Source organism: Nannospalax galili, unplaced genomic scaffold (genome assembly GCF_000622305.1).
Source record: "Nannospalax galili isolate Female #2095 unplaced genomic scaffold, S.galili_v1.0 scaffold191, whole genome shotgun sequence".
Classification (NCBI taxonomy): Eukaryota; Metazoa; Chordata; class Mammalia; order Rodentia; family Spalacidae; genus Nannospalax; species Nannospalax galili.
Genome location: NW_008331484.1, coordinates 4,616,426 through 4,637,669, shown reverse-complemented (window position 1 = coordinate 4,637,669; position 21,244 = coordinate 4,616,426). Strand labels below are relative to the sequence as shown.

At 35.7% G+C, this 21,244-nt stretch overlaps 1 protein-coding gene across 6 annotated transcripts in view; it reads right to left on the bottom strand.

The window, feature by feature from the left end:
* Nucleotides 1-2,140: 2,140 nt before the first annotated feature.
* The window catches only part of Atp2b1 (ATPase plasma membrane Ca2+ transporting 1), a 116,410-nt gene continuing 97,306 nt past the window's right edge, over nt 2,141-21,244 (bottom strand). For 4 of the 6 annotated variants that reach the window (XM_029559112.1, XM_029559125.1, XM_008823989.3 and 1 more), the window contains 9 exons: nt 20,577-20,664; nt 20,004-20,110; nt 16,114-16,305; nt 15,675-15,888; nt 15,055-15,266; nt 13,604-13,711; nt 11,676-11,858; nt 11,221-11,307; nt 2,141-2,996 (listed from right to left, as the gene is read on the bottom strand). In XM_029559112.1, coding sequence (XP_029414972.1) covers nt 2,685-2,996; nt 11,221-11,307; nt 11,676-11,858; nt 13,604-13,711; nt 15,055-15,266; nt 15,675-15,888; nt 16,114-16,305; nt 20,004-20,110; nt 20,577-20,664 — 1,503 coding nt within the window. In that variant the 3' untranslated portion in view covers nt 2,141-2,684. Of the gene's footprint in view, nt 2,997-11,153; nt 11,308-11,675; nt 11,859-13,603; nt 13,712-15,054; nt 15,267-15,674; nt 15,889-16,113; nt 16,306-20,003; nt 20,111-20,576; nt 20,665-21,244 lie in introns of all 6 variants that reach the window. The other 2 variants (XM_029559130.1, XM_029559129.1) reach the window with 2 other exon arrangements.

The following is a 21,244-nucleotide window of genomic DNA, read 5'->3' as shown; positions in this document are numbered from 1 at the left end:
GACATCTGTTATGAAAATTACCATATCACATATTTGTAATATGACAAGGAGTAACTCATCTTCAAAGTGCAACAAGTCTATTTACAACCACAAAAAAGGCAATGATGAGGAGAAAAGGATTTTTAAAAAATATACAAAGATTAAAAACATTTGGGATGCAAAATTAAACAATTTTTTTTGGTTAGAGAATAAAAGAGAAAAAATGATTGAATTACAGATGCTGATTTAGCTATACATACTATTTAATGGGATCCAAGATCTTTAACAGCTTGTTTGTGTTGTTTTTTGTTTTTTCTATTTATATAATGCTCTGGAAATTTCTGGTCGAAATTACAGTGTCTCAAAGAGAGAAACACACCCTAAGCATGTCTTTTTACTGCTTCATGGATGTTATAAGACCCATTTATGGATTAGAGTTGGTGTAAAAAGTCATTGCCTTGAGTTGAAAAATGAATACTGTAAAAGCTCAATACAAACCCTCCGAAGCACATGCACTTCTAAATCTTTTGGTAGTTACATTCATATTTAAGCATAACCAAAAAAAAGTAAAACTGAAAACATTTCCCTTTTCTCTATTCCCTATGCCTTGTAGGCGTCTTCAGTGGATAGGGTCAATTTTTAGAGTTGAAAGGGTTCTTCAAGAGGAGTCAGATCCCCACCCTCAGTCAGGGTGAGCGAATTCCCCAAGATCATGCAGCACGTTAAAGGCAAAATCAAGACTAGGAGCCAGGTCTTGACTCTTAGTCTAAATGCTTCCCAGTATATCATGCTACCTCTTTTTACAGTATGAGTCACTACAAATACCTGATGAATAAATGTACAATGATAATGCGACAGAGCCAATGTGTTTCTAAGACTTGCAGAAGATTACTGCAAAGAACTGATGAAGAGAAAAAGGTTTCCCCCACCCACCAAAAAATATCAAGCACCATCAACTAAATGTTTCTTAGCTGGGTCAGCGTTCTTGGATGTGGCAGTCCTCGTAAACCTTATGTCAGCCTGAGGATTGTTTATCTGGTGAAATCTGCGCCCCGAAACAATACCAGTTTCTAATGGGTAAAACACAAGAGGCAAACAAAGGAAGAAGATAGACAGAAGAGAATCCGGAGCTCAAGAATCCAGTTGCCTTAGAGATGGGCATTTTAGCATATGGTGAATCACTAATTCAGTATGTAACTATTTAGAAGCCTTTTCCACTTTTTCATATATAATCTCCTTTTATCTAATCTGTTATTTGGCCACTTAATTAAAATAAATGTGTTAAAGAAAATAGTGGTCATCACTTTTTATAAAATTATAAGATTATTTTAGACAAACTAGTTTCTAGGGAGCGTATGTTAAATGTCAAAATTCTAACAACTCTCAATCTGATTCTATGAGATTACCACACCAAGGAATTAAAGCAGTACTTCATGGAACTGGTACCATCTTGAAATTTATCCTAATTGTGGTTAAAGAGAACAGAATGATGTACCACATATGCAGAATTGAGGAAAGAAGCTGAAATGTCTTAAAAAAACATTGCTGTGTATTTATTTAATAAAAGGGTGTATTTATTTATGTTTACAAACAAGTTTGAAAAACAAAAGAAAAACATGTATGCATCTACCTATTAACCTTTTTCAAAATGCCAACAGCCCTCATGCTGTGTGAAAGTCTCTAAGGATTTATTAGAAAAATCAATACAGTTCACTCACAGTTCACCAAGACATCACTGAACTAACATATTTAGACAAAAACAAAAAGGACTAAGGTTCTCTTGTACGTAGTTTGATAGTTTAATTTGATTTGCCTGAAATAACAAAAGCATTTCAAGCATCTTTCGTTATGTATTTGATGTCCTGCATTAAACAATCTACTAAATTCTGAACAAAAGGTTATTAGCAAGCTTTCAAAAAAATTTAAAAATTAAACAGTTGTTTCAAAACCATTAAGTAGTAAATGTATTTAAGAACTGTCTTAGTTTATTTCTTCATTGCTGTGACAAAACACTCTGACCACTACCAACTTGGGGAAGAAATGGTTTATTCAGCTTACAATTGCAAGTCGCAGTCCATCACTTCTACAATATTTAACAGGGTAAATTGTAGGCAAAAATTTAGTACAGTTTCAATAGAAACACCCCTTTTTTTTCCTGAAAATACAGCAGTATTTGAAGGACTAATTTTTCTCTGCATCAGTTATAAGGAAGCTTCCCATCTATGAACAGGAACAAAAAAAGTATCTACAAACCTTGTAAACAGATCTGTATCATTTATAAACATAAATAATCCAAATTATTAACAGCCAACAGCAGAAATGAAAGTATCAATTCAATGATCCAGGGCTCTGTCTCACCCAGCTTTACTCCTCCCTCTCTCCCATCAATGACTGAGATAAACTACAGCTCTGCTAATACACTGTTCAGGACCATTCTTAGGTACTACTGATGATCCACAGGTCACTTATGCTGAGTTACTGTTTATCTGTCAGTTCATTTCTCCCACCCCCCAAAAAGCACCCTCAGTCTGGCAGAAAGCTTTGCTTTTTTTTTTTTTAAAAAAATAAATCTACATTCGTACAAGTATGTCTTCTGTTGAAGTCCAAAGACAAGAATACTATCTTGTCTGTCACAATATGTGAAAAGACTCAGTTTCAATTTGTTTCTTTACAATGCAGCTAGTGTGTTAACATTCAGCTTACAATCAGAGCGATGTTTCCAAACTATGTAGTGGGCTTCCTGGGGATGAAGAGGTAGCAGACTTGTTCATTTCTATTGTAAGGTGAATTCCGCTGTCAACAGCATTGTTATTTTTATTAGGAGAGGGTGGAGGGCTGGAGTTGCGTTTTGTAGGAGCATCATCTTCAGCATCAGTGTCATCAATAAGGGGGATATGAGGCTCTGAATCTTCTATCCTAAACTCAGGATGTGTCATAAAGTTGTGAATTGAACTTCTTGATTCTGGCTTTTCTAACCCTTCATATAAAGAACTACGAAATGCATTCACCACTCGAATCTGGAAATATCAGAAAACACAGAAAGATGTCAGTACACTAGTAACTTAACTAAAAAAAATGGTTTATCTATGAGTTTGAATCCACAAACAGCTAGGTATGAGTGAATCATATTTGCATGTAATGCAGTGGAACTTGCAATACACTGTAAAAAAATGAATATTTTAGTAGGACACTACAGAACAACAAAACCACATATCTAAGAATTAAGAAGTATATATTCAAAGTAACACTAACAAAATCTCAATGTCACTGGCTAAAAATTTAATAGCCATTTAATAGGATTTTTTCCCTAAGAAAACAAAACAAACAAAAAACAAACATAATGAAAACTTAACCATACACAAGCTTTGCTGATTTTTCTTTAAATTAAAAAGAATGTATTTTAAAAAACAACTGAAGCTAAAATGTCAAGCACAAAGGAATGCTATTTATCATGCTCGGAATTAGGTGTCACCAACTATGAAAGAGCCAAGCAAATATAAGCCAAATGCCACAATGAACTCACATCTACCCCACCACTCCCTCAATGAAAAACTAAAAGACAAAGCCCAAACAAATATCTATAAATGCTACTAAACAGCTATAAATATTTGAGTATATGCCATTTTTCTACGAAGTGTTAGTATTTTTTTTCTATAACATAAGTTAATCACTATACTTCTCTGGAAAAAACAGATCCCAAACAAACAAAATATCCATTGTTATTTTGGGAAAAATTTCCCAAGGAAAAGACAAAGTTTTAAAGTTTTCTAGTAATGACATTTAGACATATAGCTTAACAAATTACCTTTCTGCTTAGAGGGCTGCTGTAACAAAGGAAAGGTTAATGACAAGCATGAAAATTTCTCTGCAGTGATGACTAAAGGCTTTGATAAAGCAGTGTCATTCAAGTTTTAAGAGATAAGATCCATATACAGCTGAGCACTCTCATCAGTTCAAATCACTATTTGCTTCTGATGTAATTCTAATTTTACTAACAAAGGCACCTCTTACTCATCAGGCTAAGAGAAATAACACCCGATATTGCGGAAGAAAATAGTAACCACTGAAATCATCTCATAGGATAATAGTAATTAAGAAATTTATTCAAAAGAACATTTAAATGCATATTTTAAGAGTATAGAGTTAGGGCCCTTCTAATAACCCTCTCTATTTTTCTTTCCTGTATAGCAATCCCTGTTCATATGCTGCTTTAGTCTATATTAACTTGGCTCTTCGTATACAGAGAATACAGCAGAGAGAAGTAAAGTGTGTTTCTGTCTTCTATTTACTAGATGAGGCTAAGGAATAGAGGTCAAAGGATACCTCAGCTATCTATAAATGGGAAGTAACATGGGTTCCTACTCTTTATGGGGTTGTTACGGTACATTAGTGCAGTCTTAGCCTGTGAATCCCAGAACTTCTCAGACTTCTATGTGCATATGAATTAACTGGAGATCTTGGTAAAATGCAGATTCCCACCCAGCAGAGGGAGAATCTCCATTTCCAACAACCTTGCAGTTGACGTTGACCTGGCTGGGCCATATCCACATTTGGAGCCCAGGCATCTTGTCTATACTATCTTGCTATTTTATCATATACTATTTTACAATTCTATTTTATTCATGTGTTTCTATTTATTTTAACAAACTGCATCAAACACATTTTCAATTGTTTTTGCTCCCTTACCTTTTATTGCTATAAAATGTTTAACACATGAGATGTTAAGAATGCTTGCTACACACATTGTTAATGTTTTGTTATGGAACACTGTATAAATTTCAGATATTTATACAGGGCATTTGTGCTGGACAGCTTCAGTTGGCCACTTGACACACCTGGGAAGACCAGAGCCATGACTGGGAATTTCCTCTATGAGAATGGCCTGTAGGCATTTCTGTGAGGCATTTTCTTGATTGTTTAGTGATGAAGGAGGGCCCAGTTCAATATGGATGATGCCATCCCTGGGCAGGGGTCCTGGGTTATATAAAAAAGCAGGCTGAGCACAGGCCAGAGGAGCAAGCCAGTAAGAAGTGTTCCTCTATGGTCTCTGCTTTGGTTCTGGCCTCAAGGTTCCTACCCTGAGTCTGTCCCCTCAGTGATGAAATGGAAGTGTAAGCCAAATAAACTCTTTCCTCCCAAAGTTGCTTCTGCTCATGGTGTTTATCACAGCAAAAGAAAGCTAACTAAGACTGTATTTAACGTGTATTTTGACTGTCCTGATATTAATCTATGAAGTTTAAAAAGAAAAAAAAAGATAACTTCCTTAAAAAAAAAAATCTGTTGCTGCCAGCAGCCAGCAGGCACTAAGAATACAAATCGGAGGCTCAGTCAGCAAATGTGAAGGTTCAAATGACCCTGAAGTTGTTGCTTATTTGAAGATGCTTCTGGCACTGTGGTCAATGGAGAGATACACAAGCTCTATTTTGTTTTTAAACCAGTTTGGGTAAAAGACGTAAGACTCGAGGAGGAAATAAATCCCTTTTTTTTGGTATATGTTAAATTTGTAAAAAAAAAATCTAACACTTAAAAGAAATATATGTCCTTAAGACAGACAGTTGTGAGTTCTCAAGTTCTGAGAGGGATAACTATGGAGCAGGCAAGGGCACCAGGTGTGCAGACCCCCCCCCAACACACACACACACACACACACACACACACACACACACACACACACACACACGAAACCAGTAAAGTTCCTTTATCAAAACTAAAATCTGTTTTCTCTATCTGAATTTACGGAAAAGACATTTAGATATTTTGTTCAAATATTTTATAAATGAAGAAACTGAGCAAAAGAGATCCTTGTTCAGTCACGCTTAACTTGATGCCAAGGGTTTGAGGACCCATGTTTCTCAATTCCAAATTCTAGGTCTTTGGAAGTCAGTAAAAGAGTTATGCATAAGTTAGTAAAGAACATATACACACTTACTTTGCCATTTCCTTCACCACAGTAAAACATTTCACAAGATTAAAATTATTGGGCTGGAGAGATAGCTCAGCGGTTAAGAGTACTAGCTGCTCTTGCACAGGATGTGGGTTTGATTCCCAGCACCCACATGGAAGTTCATAACCATCTGTAACTCCAGTTCCAGGGGCTCCAATGCCCTCTCCTGACCTCCGTGGGCACTGCATAGCACAGGTGCACCCACCTATATGCAGGCATTACACTCATACGCGTAAAATAAAAATAAAAAATTTAAAAAAGATTAAAATTATGCTTCCTTCCTACACGTCCTCCAATGCCACAGGACTGTGGTTAGTTATGCATATAGTAAAAGGATAGTTTTCACTGTAGATAGACACAACAAATACCTAGATTAACCAAGAGTCCCTGGGCTAGATTTCTTTATCTACTTATAAAGAACATAACTAAAAAGTACTCCTGACCTAAAGCATGCCACAGTGCTGTAGTTCAATCTTGAATGTCTCCTGTGTGTTAAAAGTTTGCTCCTCAGGGTACAGACACTGGAAGGCAGTGGTATGGGTGAGAAGTGGGGCCTTGTAGGAGGTCACTGAGTTATTGGTGGCATGCTCATAAAGAGGATTATTGATTCTATCCTGTCCTCCCTTTTTTTGCTCCTGACTCATTATATATGACTTTGCTCCACTATGTGTTCCTGTCATGATGTGCTGACTCAGCACAACCCAAGAGCAATGTGGCTCCTGCACCACAGACTGGAACATCCAAAACTGTGAGCCAAAATAATACATTTTCATCCTCAAAGTAATTATTTCAAATGGTGGAGAAAGAACTCTAAACATACTGAACTAACTTACACTTACCCTTCACTGCATTTCATATGTAAAATTCTCACAATATAAAAGTAATTCTGATGAATCATTTTATGCATGATATATCAGGTAGGAATTACATATTAAGCAGAAACCCTAATTTCCCATTACTGACCATCTAAGCCTTGCTAGTTATCCTTTCTTTATATTTAATTGCTACTTCAAATTTATTAAGACCTATTATGTACAGAACACACTTCCTGAAATTATCAGAACTAAGAAAAATTCAATGATTCTACATCCAGAAAAATTTTAATAAATTATTCAACAGAAGAAAAACTGCCTGAAGCATATATGGTAAACATCAAAAACTGAAGTGATTATCAATCAAAACAACACTTTCTATGTAAGAAATACAAAAATCAAAACAATATCATGTACCCTGCAAAATACCTGCTTTTCTACGCATTCTAATTTTTAATAACACAATCAGCTATAATGTCTGAAAACATGGCATGCAGGCAGACCGCTCTAAAATACAGCACTAAATTAATCACAAGCTTAAAATCTTCTACAATAGAATGTCCACTTTTGAAGTTTTTATTCACCATTATTTTTTATTAGAAACACTAATTTAAAGAACTTTAGTGGTAGAGTAAAAAATATTTTATAACCCCCCCCCCCCCAAATTCTAGACTAGTTTTCTAAGTTCAGTAAATAAATGCACAGTGGCTTTTCTCAAAGGGCGAGTCACTTGTGTAATAGTTCAGTTATCTGGAATCTTTCTCTGCGATGGACAGATAGTAAATGCTGGATTTTTTTGAGCCATATGGTCTCATTCATAACTACTCAACTCTGCTCTCACAGTGCAAAAGCTCCCATAGGAAATACTTAAAGATGAGAGATTAGCTGTGTTTTGATAAAATGTATTTTCTAAGGCAGGAGGCATGGTAGATTTAGCTCACAGGCTAGAATCTGAAGACCTTTTGCTTTAAAGACCAATTTTTCTTTCTTTTTTGCAGGAGGCTTAATTATTTGTTGAGTAATAGGATTTAATAATGATGAAGGGTATTAGAATTAAGTATTTTTATAAACAAGGAAGAATTAGGCAATGCTTTCCCTAGAGACTTTAAAGAACGAAGAGCTTGTAGATGACTGACTGGAAAAAGGTGAAACTCTCTAGAGATGTTCCAAGTCTAGTATTTGACAACGTTGACATGATTATTTCTTCTATTTAATAAATTAAGAGTTCCAAATGAGTCAAAGGAATTTGTCAGTTACAGAGATTTGTTTTTTAAAAAAGTTATTCTTTAAAAATATTATTTATTATTTTTATTTTATGTGCACAGTATTGCCTGCCTGCATGTATGTAAGTGTACCCATGTTGTGCAATGCCTGCAGAGGTCAGAAGAGAGCACTGGATCCCCTGGAACTGAAGTTACAGATGGCTGTTAGCTGCCATGTGGGTGCTGGGAACCGAACCAGGGTCCTACACAAGAACAGCCAGTGCTCTTAACCACTGAGCCATCTCTCCAGCCCCCAAAGATTGATTTAAAAAAAATTTTTAATTATGTGTATGTGTGAGTGAGTATGTGCCACATGTGTGTGTGGGTGCCTGAAGAAGCCAGAAGATGCTGTTGGAACCTGTAGAGGTGCTGTTACAGGTGGTTTTGAGCCACCTGATATAGATACTTTGAATTTATGTCCTCCAGAAGAACAGCAAAGCACTCTTCAATGAGCCATTTCTCCAGCCCCATTCATAAATATTTGTAAGACAATACAATGTTAGGGCAGAAACACAGAAGTAATTAAGCTGCCATTAACCACACTAAAATTATGTGTATATGCATACATTAAAAAATAAATGAATTCTGTTATCAGATATTCTGCAGCACCCATAACAATGTTCCATCAGCAAGGTTCAAAGAAATTTAAGATAACAGCAATATAATTACTGTGACTGTATGTAACAATTACCTCACTAGCAAAATATGATCTAGTCCCTGGATACCTTATGTTCTGAGAACCTAAGATACAAAAGAAGTAAACACCTCAAATGCTAATGAATGAACAGCACTGTCTTTCCTTTGCCACCTCTACTTCCTGACGTGAGGTATCACTCTCTTGACCACATGAATCCAACAGACTCAAGAGTTTTTATATATAGGTATATACCAGAAAAGAGTCTGTGGCCAGCAGTGGGGGGTGTCCAATCTAGGACACTAGGCTGGGCATGTGGCTCATGCCTGTAACTCCAGCACCCACGAAACTAAGGCAGAAGGATCACTGTGAGTTTGAGGATAACCTGGGTTACAGAATAAGACCATCTCAAAACCAACCAACCAAACACCCTAAAACTAAAACAACACAAAATACCAACAAGGATGACAGGTATAAACTCTTCTAAAAGTTTGTGTCATGAAAAATAACAATAGGGAACGGATCTAGGCTACAGCCTAAGGGATGATACAAATTATTGTTTCTTAGATCCTAGATGAAAAAAAGCTACAAAAGGACATTTTTGGGGCAACTGGAAAAATCTGAATATGGACTATATTATTTGGTAATATGGTATCAGTGTTAAATTTTTTGAATACAGTAATATAGAACACTATTCTTAGGTATATACTAAAGTCTGTAGAAATGAAATACCATATCTACCATTTCTAAATGGTTCAGAGAAGGAAATGGTTCAGATAAGAAGTATTAACATATGAGGCCTAGGGTCACAAAACATTGTATGATGTGGTGAATCCACATAAAGATATTCATGTACTATATTAAATCTCTCAACTTGTCCAGAGGTTTGAAATACTTCAAATTTTAGGGGAAGGACTAAGGTCTTTCAGAGAAAAGTCTTAGCTTGGCCTCTTCGTGACTTTCCAAGGAGGCTAAGGACCCCAGAAACAAATATTCTGTGCATTATCAAGTAGAAATTTACAACTCTTGCTGTTTCTTTTACTGGACTGCAGGTTCTGGAGGCTCTAGAATAGCTCTGGCATGTGTCAGCTCTTTCATAAATGTTTGTGGAACATCTACCATTCTGGGATGAATGGCTGAGTGAGCTAGATAGTGCCAAATCCACAGGGGAAGAATGCAACAGACATTACTGTACCAAGCACAAGGCAGTTTACATTTACCATTTCATTCAGGTAAGTTTTAAAAGGAAAACTCCTATCTGCCAAAGTAAATGCAGCATCCTAGCGTTACAAGTTCACTTTGTCTTTAGAGCACTTTGTCTGCTTTGCTTTATACTGTGCTGCCTATACTTGTTAGCAAATTGTTTATACTATGTCAGTGTTCACACATGGAAAATGGGGACAGTTCTTGTTCTGCTTGTTTTATAACATTGTGAAAAACATCAAATAAAAATTATTTATGCAAACAGTGAACAAACAGGTATTGAATAAAAAGTGTGTCCTACTGTGTTCCTTAATTCACTCTCCACAGTGTGCCATGGCTAGTCCTTGCTGTTTGCTAGCTGGACAGCAAATGAAAAAGACAGGTTTCTGCCCAATAGAACTTTAGCTTTAATAATTTCAGGAATCTTAGTGATGTGGCTGGGTTAATATTTTTAGTGTTTGTATATACTGAAAATTCACTAAGAAATCAGAAGACCCTAATTGGCAGTAAAATGTGAGTTATAAGGCTTTGCAAAAAGAATCTGTCATTAATTGAAAACCTGAAAAAATTTTTTGTTAATAATGAGTTAAATAGTAGTCAATATGTGGGTATTAATATGGAATCATTCAGTAATTAATGAAAAATATACTTTCTCTAATTTTGTTTGCAAGAGCAGAACATTATGACAGTTTTAAGCTAAAGTGACTGCATAAATGGAAAAAGCCCAAGAAGCCAATCAATATAAATAGTATAAAAGCTTATTCAGGGACCTCTTCTTAAAAAATACACATAACAAGGCAAATAAAGTCTGGTTAGGAAGGCAAGCAACTGGTTATATATATTACAACTTTTCTTCATGCTACTAACTTTTTTTCTCAATTGGACTGTGTAAAAGTTGAAATGTTACATTCTTTAGCTTTATAAATGCATTTTTCTGGTCCACTTATCTCAGTTTCAAATCACATGCTTCTGGGAACCATGCAGTATGAACATGTTCAAGGCATATACTCAAAAATTTATAGTAGTTTCATAAATTCTAAGCCACAATTTTATTCCCCATATTAGCTATAAAGTTAGCATAGAGACAAGCTCACAGATTTCATATCTAATCTTTGGTTCCAATTGCTCCACCTGTTATCTAACCCTCTAAGAAATAAAACAACAACAATGACAACACTTTGAGGTCTCAATCCACTTTACAAAAAGAAAGCTTTATGAAAAGCCTGAACAATGAATTCAAACATTAAGGAGAAAATGAGAAACGTTAGGTGTGTGAAGTAGGAAATGTTAATTTCATGCACTTAGGAACACACACTCACACCCCACAGTAGTAGAAGCAGTAGAAGAGGAAAACACTACATGTGTAGGGGTAGAAATATTTGTTACATCATGATGCTGGCTGGCGATGGAGGGTTGCCGCCTTAGAGCCCCCTGAATGGAACTTCCACTCTGGAAAGCATTCACTACATCCATCTGCAAGGAATCAGAGATTGTGACAGCTTGCTCAGCAAGAGAGAGAGAACAAGAGAAAGGACCGTTCCATCTATCAACATTTAAAAAGTAAAGAAAAAGGCACTTTTACAGAGCAGATAAATAGGCAAGTGTGGCATTTTGAGATGAAAGGGGAAAATAAAAGGAAAAAAGCTTAGGGTATATAAGACACATTCTTTCATAATCAGTTAAAAGTTTCATTCAGTTCATCCATCAGTAGTATTTTTTCAAAAGAATAAATTTTTTAGGTTGGGAAGGCTAGAAAAGCAGTTATAGAGAACACAGACCTCCTCCCCAGGTAAAAACCCCTTGCTCCCATCAGCTCTCCTACCTCTCTACCAGAACCATACCTGAGTTTGGATTCTGTTCAGACCTCTAAACCACAAGATTTGGCCACGCCGCAACTCCCTTTCAGCATGATCAATCTCTTCAACATCTTCTGCTAATTCCTCCTCAGGTATTTCTTCTTTTTGTGTTCCATGGCCAGCTTCTTTGAGGAATTTTAAACGGCTAGTTGGAATTGTTGAAATAAGCTACAACACAGGGGAAAGAACTTAAGGTATTAAAGGTTGTGAGACTATCCACTCATCTTCACCAATGAAGCAATGAGAGCATGTTGGTCAGATATTTCCAGAACAGAAATTATTCTCTATTACATAAAGATCTGAGTTTAAAGGATAAAACGTTTCTCTGTAATAGGAATTAATTTGACTATATTTTTCATATTTTTAATTTAGACGTTCATGACAGCAAACTGTTTAACCATGTTTTAATGTGTATATTTCCATTTAAACTCATATTAATTACATTTACTTCAAATAAAATGAAATGGCAAGTGGTTTTACCGGGAGTAAAACAAACTTGTAATTCATTACTGCTATAAAAGTTCAACAAGAAAAAACTCATCAGAACTCATTAAAAATCATTAAGGTTATACTGAAAATAGTTTGGTTAACTGTATTTTTATAAAACTTAGCAATTTAAAATTGAATTAACACTGACTGATAATGACATTAAATACCAACAGATGTCTCCAAAAATGTCAAGGACATCAAATGCATCATTAAGTATATTTTAGCTTAGAAGCACTAATAGGCAATGCCTATGGTTCGGATTTTCCAAGAGGAAATAAAGATGCAGTCAAGACACAGAACAGCTTGGAGAGCTTCTAGTCCTACCATCTTATTTCACTGAGGTGAAACAGACTCAGACATGTGAAGTGACTTGCTCATGGAATGGCTAAGGTTCCAGGTCCCCTGGCCACCAAAGCCAGAGTGCTTTCTACCATCACACAATGAAAACCAACAGACAAAACGTGTGCTGTACTGCCATTTCCTCTTCCTGAAATTAGCCAGAACTATAGGAGGCTGTGCTCTGCCTATCAGAGAACATTACAAAATAATTAGAATGGTAATCAAAAAAAGAAATGTGGACCAAGTAGGAATCTTCTCAAACGATCTCTAAGAATGAGGTTTTTAGAAGATATGGCTAAGAAGAAAAACTTAGAACCCAGAAACACAATTAAGAAAAAGAGGATAAAAGGCTGAGCTAAATAAAACTCAAAAGTTTGGTGTGACTTGTAGAAGAACAATCAATTAGCTTACACAAGTTATACACTGTAACATGCTAATCTGTATTTATGTGCATGAGAGTACCATCAGCTGGTTTTACGGTAATAATGCAGGTCATTACTGCTCGCATTTAAAACTAATGGCATGCATTTGCAGGTAAGCTGACCAATGCTGAGGTGTTATCTCACTTCTGTGGCATTGCAGTTTATATACACATTATTAAAACTATTCAAATACTCTAAAATGTCATTTTGTGGCTGTTTCTTGCAGATACTGTGATTTTTATGAACTGTTTTTGAAGCTCAAAGCTTTTCCTAGGCTTTATTTTGGATTAAATTGCACAGCAACATAATTAAATGTTACACTTCTATAAAAATTACTCTGAAAATATAAAAGTAGGTGATAAAAGATACAGGTATAAACATTTGAACCAGTTATAAATACGTTATAATTGCTACAAAACTTGTCTTAAAAAAAGAAGCTAGAAATAAACATAAGACTAGCATGCATAATAAACAACAAGTGATACATTAGAACAAGCAGGACATTAAAAAATTATAAACAAAAAAACCATACTACTCAGAATTCCCTATCTTGACACATGATAACTATCCACAATCAAGTAACATAACTAACTAAAAAAATACACTGTAGAAGTTTTTCAAAAAACTACTTTAGATTTTAACAAAAAATGACGAGATTTTTACCTGGCCCCAGAGTAAGGTCCCCATTCCTAGGAAAATTGACCATAGCCACTGTTCTATTGAAAGTTCTGAACAACTGAAAGGTTTTCCACCAAACTGCACAATTATTATCTGGAGGAATAATCAAGAGCACATTTGTTTAAAGCATTTGAAATTTGAAATCCACATTCTTAAAACAAATTCATGTCTTCGAACACTGAAAGTGAACAGCCACTATTATTTATAATAGTCAGAGCTGAAAATAAGACAACTAAAAGTAAAATCTCTGCCCCAAATTTATATATACACTTAACAAATTATACTTACTAAAAATTAAAGAAAATCTCATGATCAAAAGAATGCCTGTATGCTGTTTCAAATACACTCCTAATAGATACATTCCTTTGTACTTTATATAATGTTTTGAATAATTTATGGCTATCATGAAAGATGGTATGTGTTTTGTGGGAAACACTGTATGTTATGAAGAAGCAGAGAGAATATGCCATCCCGTTTTCTCATTCCTAGTTAACATTTATATGTAAGATAACTATGCATGAACTGTAAAAGAAGAAAAGCAAGCTGGCAAAGTTCTATGAAATGTGGGTCAGCTCGGGTGGTACGTTCAAAAGTGACCCACATAAATAAAATTCATAATAAAGTTCTTATGCATCCTTCCTTATTTTAAACATTCTAAAACAGTACAGCTAGGAATATGAAGCAGTCAGTAACAAAATATTCACCTTCATCTGTGACAGCTCTTCAATGTATCTTAAATTGTGAAATATTGAAATTAAAAAGTCATTTTTAAACCTTTGGAAGCATTATAAATTCAATTCTTTGAATTTGTTAGATCCACTGTTTTTTAATGTCAAAATTATTTATACAGAGAGTCCTAATTGTTCATTAGTGGCATGATATCAATTAGATTATAACTGATTTGCTATGAGGTCTTGATTTTCATATGGAAATGAAGCTATAATCATTTTTCTTTAGTAAATTGAGAAGATAAAGATGTGTATTCTAGATTTCTTTTTTTTTGGTGTTTTTGAGACAGGGTCTCCCTGTAGTCCCAGCTGGACTGGAACTCACAGAGAACTGCCTGCTTCTGCCTCCCAAATGCTGGGATTAAAAGACCTTTTTGATGATGGGCATGAAAAGTAAGACATTAAGGTATTGGGGAAAATCAGTAATTCTGTGATTGGGTGACATGAAAAATTTCATTAAGTCACTCCATTTTATATTTGGAAGAAATAAAGTTGTTTGCTTAGGTAGTTGTGGAACTTACTTCTAAGAAAGAGACAAGTTTTCATATTTTTAGTACCCACCTTAGAGCAACATAACACTAGACAGACATCACAAGGCCATATACAGAAGCTCCCTTCCCAGCTAACAAGTAATTTCTAGAACAAGGTACCTGTTTACCAACTGTGTCCTGTATATTAATCACTGAAACCTCTTTTCCATTTACCCACCTGTACCACAAAGGTGCCTAAAACAATTGTACAGAAGATGGCATTATTAAAGATTCCTTCAAACACATTTCTTTCGCCATGAATTTTCCGGGCGTTTATTTCATTGAACAGCTGCATCAGCACAAAGGTGTTAAAAACAATGGTGTAATGTTCCGAGGGGGGAGCGTGCAGAGGAGCATTTCTTCCACTGTCAATATCGAAAAACTTCTCCCCTGAAACAAAAAATTATTATTTTGTAATTATCATTAAAAATAATGCAATATGTTTTTAAAAAGTGCATAATAATAAAGCCTAGCCAGACACAGAAAGGGCTGTAGGGGAAACTGGGGACATTTAGTACAACTCTTATTTATAAAGAACTGGAAACCCCTAAAACTGGACCACATATTTAACACGGCGGTATAGCCAGAATATAAAAAAGTCAAATATCTTTATTTCCCCCGTTATTTATAATCCTCTCAAAATTGACTAAGCACCACTGAGAACCACGAGAAATTAAAGAGATGTGGAGTTCGGGAAGAAAAGACTTTTGAAACCTCTGTCACATTGAAACATGTTGAATGACATTAACTTGCAATAGAAAGCTTTAACTGAAGCTTCATTAGAGATTGGATTCTTACCAGCAAACAAGAGTGTAAAAACCACCACAAGCTGGTAGAATGCGTGACCCAAAATATTCTTCATCATTGTGCGTGAGATGAGAGGCTTATTTCTACCATAAGGTTTACGAAGCAAGAGTGACTCGGTGGGTGGTTCCGTTGCCAGAGCCAGGGAAGCAAGCGTGTCCATGATGAGGTTGACCCACAGCATCTGCACAGCCTTAAGCGGTGAGTCCTAGAAAAGACATGCTTCCTAATAGACACTCACAACTGCTTAGGGAGACAGCAACTTTCAGGAAGCCTTTAGGATTATAAAAACTTAAGGAACAAAACAGATTATATTTTTAAGTGAATTAACTAAAAACATAATCTTCATCTTATTTAAATATTTAAGGGTTCTTAAAGGGTAGATTATAATTTTTGCTTTAAAATAAACAAATATCAACAAACTGTCACCTACTTGAGTAATACAAGCACCCGTGAAAGCAACAATCACTGCTACTACATTAACAGTAAGCTGGAACTGAAGGAATTTTGAGATGCTGTCATAAACATTTCGTCCCCACATAACTGCTTTAACAATGCTTGTAAAGTTGTCATCGGTGAGAATAATATCAGATGCCTCTTTAGCCACATCAGTTCCAGCAATGCCCTGTTAAAAAAATTCTGTGAATTAGATTATATGTTTAAAATATGTTTCACATATTCAAAAGGATAATAAACAGAGTGAATGTGTACAAAGAATAAATTTATGTTAAAAGAAGGTCATTAATATGCTGGGCGTGGTGGCACATGCCTTTAATCCCAGTACTCGGGAGGCAGAGGCAGCCCGATCTCTGTGGGTTCGAGGCCAGCCTGGTCTACATAGTGAGTTCCAGGCCAGCTGGGGCTACCGGGAGACCCTGTCTCAAAAAGACCAAAATAAATAAATAAAAATAAATAAATAAATAAATAAATAAATAAATAAATAAAAAAAAAGGTAATAATGTGATTTTAAGATGCCACTGAAAAAAACATTCTGGTTCAGAAGACATCATACACAAGGGTGAAACATGAAAGATGACTGGATGGCAAATAACAGACTGAAGGAATCTGGAGCTTCAGCCATCAGTGCGGAAAGCCTCCCCCCCGCCCCCCGGCCCCCTTCCTGTAAAGCCCAGGACTGGCAATCTCAGAGAGTACTTAGAGCTGAAATGAAAAGAGCTCTTGAAGGTCTGAAGACACTGAAGAAGCAATGAGAAGCCTCAAGCTAGTAACACACTGCTGACAACAGAATGGGGTAGTCTGGAGACTAGGTTAATAAAAACTAGTTAACTCATTGATATGCAACAGATAAATTTCATATGCTGATGCTGAAATAATAGAATGGAAAGACTGCTAAGCGTCTCTTGTACTAAGGAGAATCTTGGAATAAACTAGTGTCAAGTACATTAAAAAGTATGGAAAAATTAAAAAAAATGTTAAGTGAATAAAAAAGATAATTTATAGAGAATACAAAAAGTTGCATAAGAAAGGAAAATTAACCATAGTAGATCACATGGTTCAGCTTGGAAAGGCACACAGTCACAGTAGAATTGAATAATGACTTAACCAAAATGATGACATAGTTCTACTGGAAGAATGAGACAGGCAATGAGTGTGAATCTACATGAAGCAAAGCCCCCAGTTCTCAGTTTTCTGGATGAAAGTTGGTAGCTAACACTTTGTATTATAAAGTGATACAGAACCAGAATAACATGATTTAGAGATAAGAGATAGAAACAGTTTACAGGTAAGTTTCCTTTTGAGAATCAAAAGATAAAGGGGAGGAAATGGTATGTGGTAGGAGGCTCCAATACCTTACTTTTAAAATGCTATACAAATAATGTTTTAATAAAACATTAAATAAAAACTGAAATTAAACATTACAAAATATGTCAATTACAGAACAACTATAAGTTGAAATGTTACTCTATGGGTCATAATCTCAGTTTTACTTGATTCGAATCAGTTCCCTGATTCTAATCATTTTTTAAAGGTTATAAACGCAAACTACTTCACATCCTTGTCCAAAATCCTTACAAAATTAAAAGGTAACTGAAAGAGGTTAACTGGTATCCAAAGAAAACTAATTATATAATCAAATAACTTTGGAAACCTAAAAAAAATTTTATTTTGAGTGTTTTGCCTGCATTTATGTAAGTATACCATGTGTGTGCAGTACCCACTGAGGCCAGAAGAGGGAATCTGTTAGCTGTCCATGAGGGGAACCAAACCCAAGTCTTCTGAAAGAGCTAAAGTTACTGCCTTTAACTGCTGAGCCATCTCTTTAGCCCCAGGTTCAGAAACTTTTGATTAAAAAAGATTAAACAGTTTTTTTATGCATGCCTGTGTCCAAACTGACTTTGACTTCATCAGAAGTCAAGTTTCCACCAGAACAGTTTCAAATCAAAGCCACTCAGTACTTACTACTTTTAAAGTAAATTTAGATTTTTGATGAGTTTTCATTAAAAATAAATGGTAAAACAGCAAAAACCCTGAGCTTAAGCAAAAGAAACAAACAAAACCCACTAACAGCGAAGCCCATAGACTGTATTTCTGATTTGCCTTGGTGTATCTTACACTTACTTGAGACCCACAGGATCGATCTTACACCCAAATTTTGAGATAAAAACATGTATTCCATGAACTAGTTTTGTCTTCCTGGTCAGTTCTCAGGGTGAAGTAGCAGAACCCTGCTAATGCGAAATGCAGCCAACAGTCTTGAAGGGAAGGATGCCATCTGCCTAAAGCACGAGGCAGAACTCTTATATATTCTTTGTCCCACTTCAGCAACTCTTCGTAAGCTTTTGCTTGAGGGGAATTTTTCCATATAATTTCCTTTACCATTTCTTTTACTCATCATTAAAGATGGTGTGTCTTCTAAATCTCTATTTTAGCAGTGTGCTGGATAGCTTTAGCGTCAACTTGACACACCTGGGTTGAGGGAGCCTCAATTGGGGAATTGCCTCCATTGGACTGGCCTATGGTCATGTCTGTGGGGCATTTTCTTGAATGTTGAGTGATGTGGGAGGGCCCAGCCCACTGTGGGTAGTGCCACCCCTGGGCAGGTGGACCTGTGTTGGATAAGAGAGCAAGCTGAGCAGGGGCCAGGGGAACAAGCCATTAAGCAGTGTTCCTCCATGGCCTGTGTTCCACCTCCTGCCTCCAGGTTCCTGCCCTGAGTTCCTACCTTGGGCTCCCTGATGAACTGCAACCTGGGAGATGAAAGCTGAATAAACCCTTTCCTCCCCAAGTTGGTATTGGTCAGAGTATTTTGTCACAGCAATGAAGAAACAAACTAAGGCAAGCAGCAAAATTCCAGGAGGAGAATTTATGCAAGTATACACTGGTACACATGAATTCTCACCTGAAATCTTTAATGTCAGAAGATATTTCAGAATTCAGCATCTCTGTATTGTAGGATAAGAAGGCATGTGCTTTGTATCATAAAATCTCCCAATAGGGATTTATCTTCCCACAAAAACACATTAGCACTTCCACAATGGCCATAACAGTCACAGTACATGGGACCAACAATTGCTAAGAACAGTTAAATGTAAAACTTTCCTGTCTAAAGCAAAGAATGACTGCGTTGCATATTAAGGAGGAAAAAACCAAAACAAAACACTTTTCTGCTAAGTTTTGAATTTGACCATTAGGATTATGGACCACTATTTTCTAAAAATAAGATAAAGAGCTTAACTGGAGGACTTGGGGGGAAAACAAGTAGAACTTCTGTCAACATTAAAAAAAAAAGTAACTCATTCTCTTATGTACAGAATCTAGATTGAAAAAATATGCAAGACATCAAGTAGAAGGGTAAACTGTGGAGGGTGGAGGACCAGCTAGAGGAGAGTGAGGGATAAGAGAGGGTAATGCCCGAGTGTGAGTATGAGCAAAGTGCATGACATGCAAGGGTGAAGACGTCAAAATGAAATTTATTTTGTGCACAGAGATTATATCGCTATATAAAATGAGGACACTCAAGTACTCTTTAAAAGACATTTGGGGCTATCACTGTTGTAAACCTGTTTAGAAAGATGGTTTTAAGATTCAGCCAAGTTGACAAATATATAAATGTTTCACAGAGAAAAAAATAAATAACGTATTATTACAATTGCCCAAAGAAATCATCTTCTAGCCAGATTTCATGGCATCTAATAAAGCTAGTATATAAACTAATTAGATTTATAAACCAATTTAGGCTTATCTATTACCTCTTAAACTAATCTTGAGGGACATCGTTTAAAATCAATAGTAATTCTGTCAACAGACAAACAACCCAGCTAGCAAATTACATTTGGAATATTTGAGTAAGTAAATTCCTACCATTGCAAATCCAACATCTGCTTTCTTTAGTGCTGGGCCATCATTGGTACCATCACCAGTCACAGCTACAACTTGGCGTTGCTCTGAGACTGTGCTGTCAATTATACCTTAAAAAAAAAAAAATGTGTTATAAGTCTTCTTAAATAAAACAGTTCTGTAGAATATCCTGACTCGTCAGTTTATAGAATAAATGTTACAGATATATAATTAAGCAAACATAAAAATGAAAACTGTCTATTTATTAGGGCGTGGTAGTGCATGCCTTTAATCCTAGTACTCAGAAGGCAGAGGCAGGTACCTCTCTGAGTTTGAGGCCAGCCTGGTATATAGAGTGAAACCCTGTTTCAAAAAAGTAAATGAGTACTTACTGTTCTTGGGAGAAAAAAAGAGGAATCTGTTTAGATATGGAGCAAGGCACTATCATTTTAATAGCTGAAGATAAATGAAATTAGCCAAAGATATCAGAAGAAAATATATCTAAATGCTATTCATAACTCAATCTAATTTTAAAACTTTAGGGAGCAGAACAAATTTCTGCACTAAGAAACTGAAATAGTTACAAAATCTACTCACCTTTAACCAGTGTATGTTTGTCAGTAGGAGATGATCTTGCAAGTACTCGAAGCTTTGGCCAAATCTTGTCTATCCGTTCTTGTTCAATCTATAAATTTTTATCAAAGTTAAAATGTGCCAAATCTAGTTCCATAATTCCAAAGTAGTTCACTGCCGTATTTTTCAGTGTTTTAAAAAAAGTATAGTCAAAAGAGTAATAGAAACTCCTAGGAACTTGACAGAATTGCAAATTCTTGGGTATGGCCTCAGGTCTAACTTTAAATACTCTGGGGTGAGGCACATCAATCTGTTCTAACAAGCTCTCTAGGTGACTCTAATACATGCTCAAGTTGGAAAACCACTAATACATACATCATACTATCAAATTTAATTTCTGCCTATGAAAATGAAACTTCCTTAGCATGAAAAGCTGAGATCTGTGGTCTCCTAAAATGCATTCCACACTAGCTTTTGCCCATCACCCTGTGAATCTCCAATGCATGCTGTACTTATGAAACCAGTCTTGACATATAGCCAACTGCTTTATAAAGCATTCTTCTAAGACATATTCCATTTTAGGACCAATTTCTTCATAACTTTGTTTCTCTTATCCCCTAGAAGGCTAGGATGTTTATTTCCTAACAGCACTTTTATGTTTGGTACCTAACGTAGAGTGCATATTCAATATA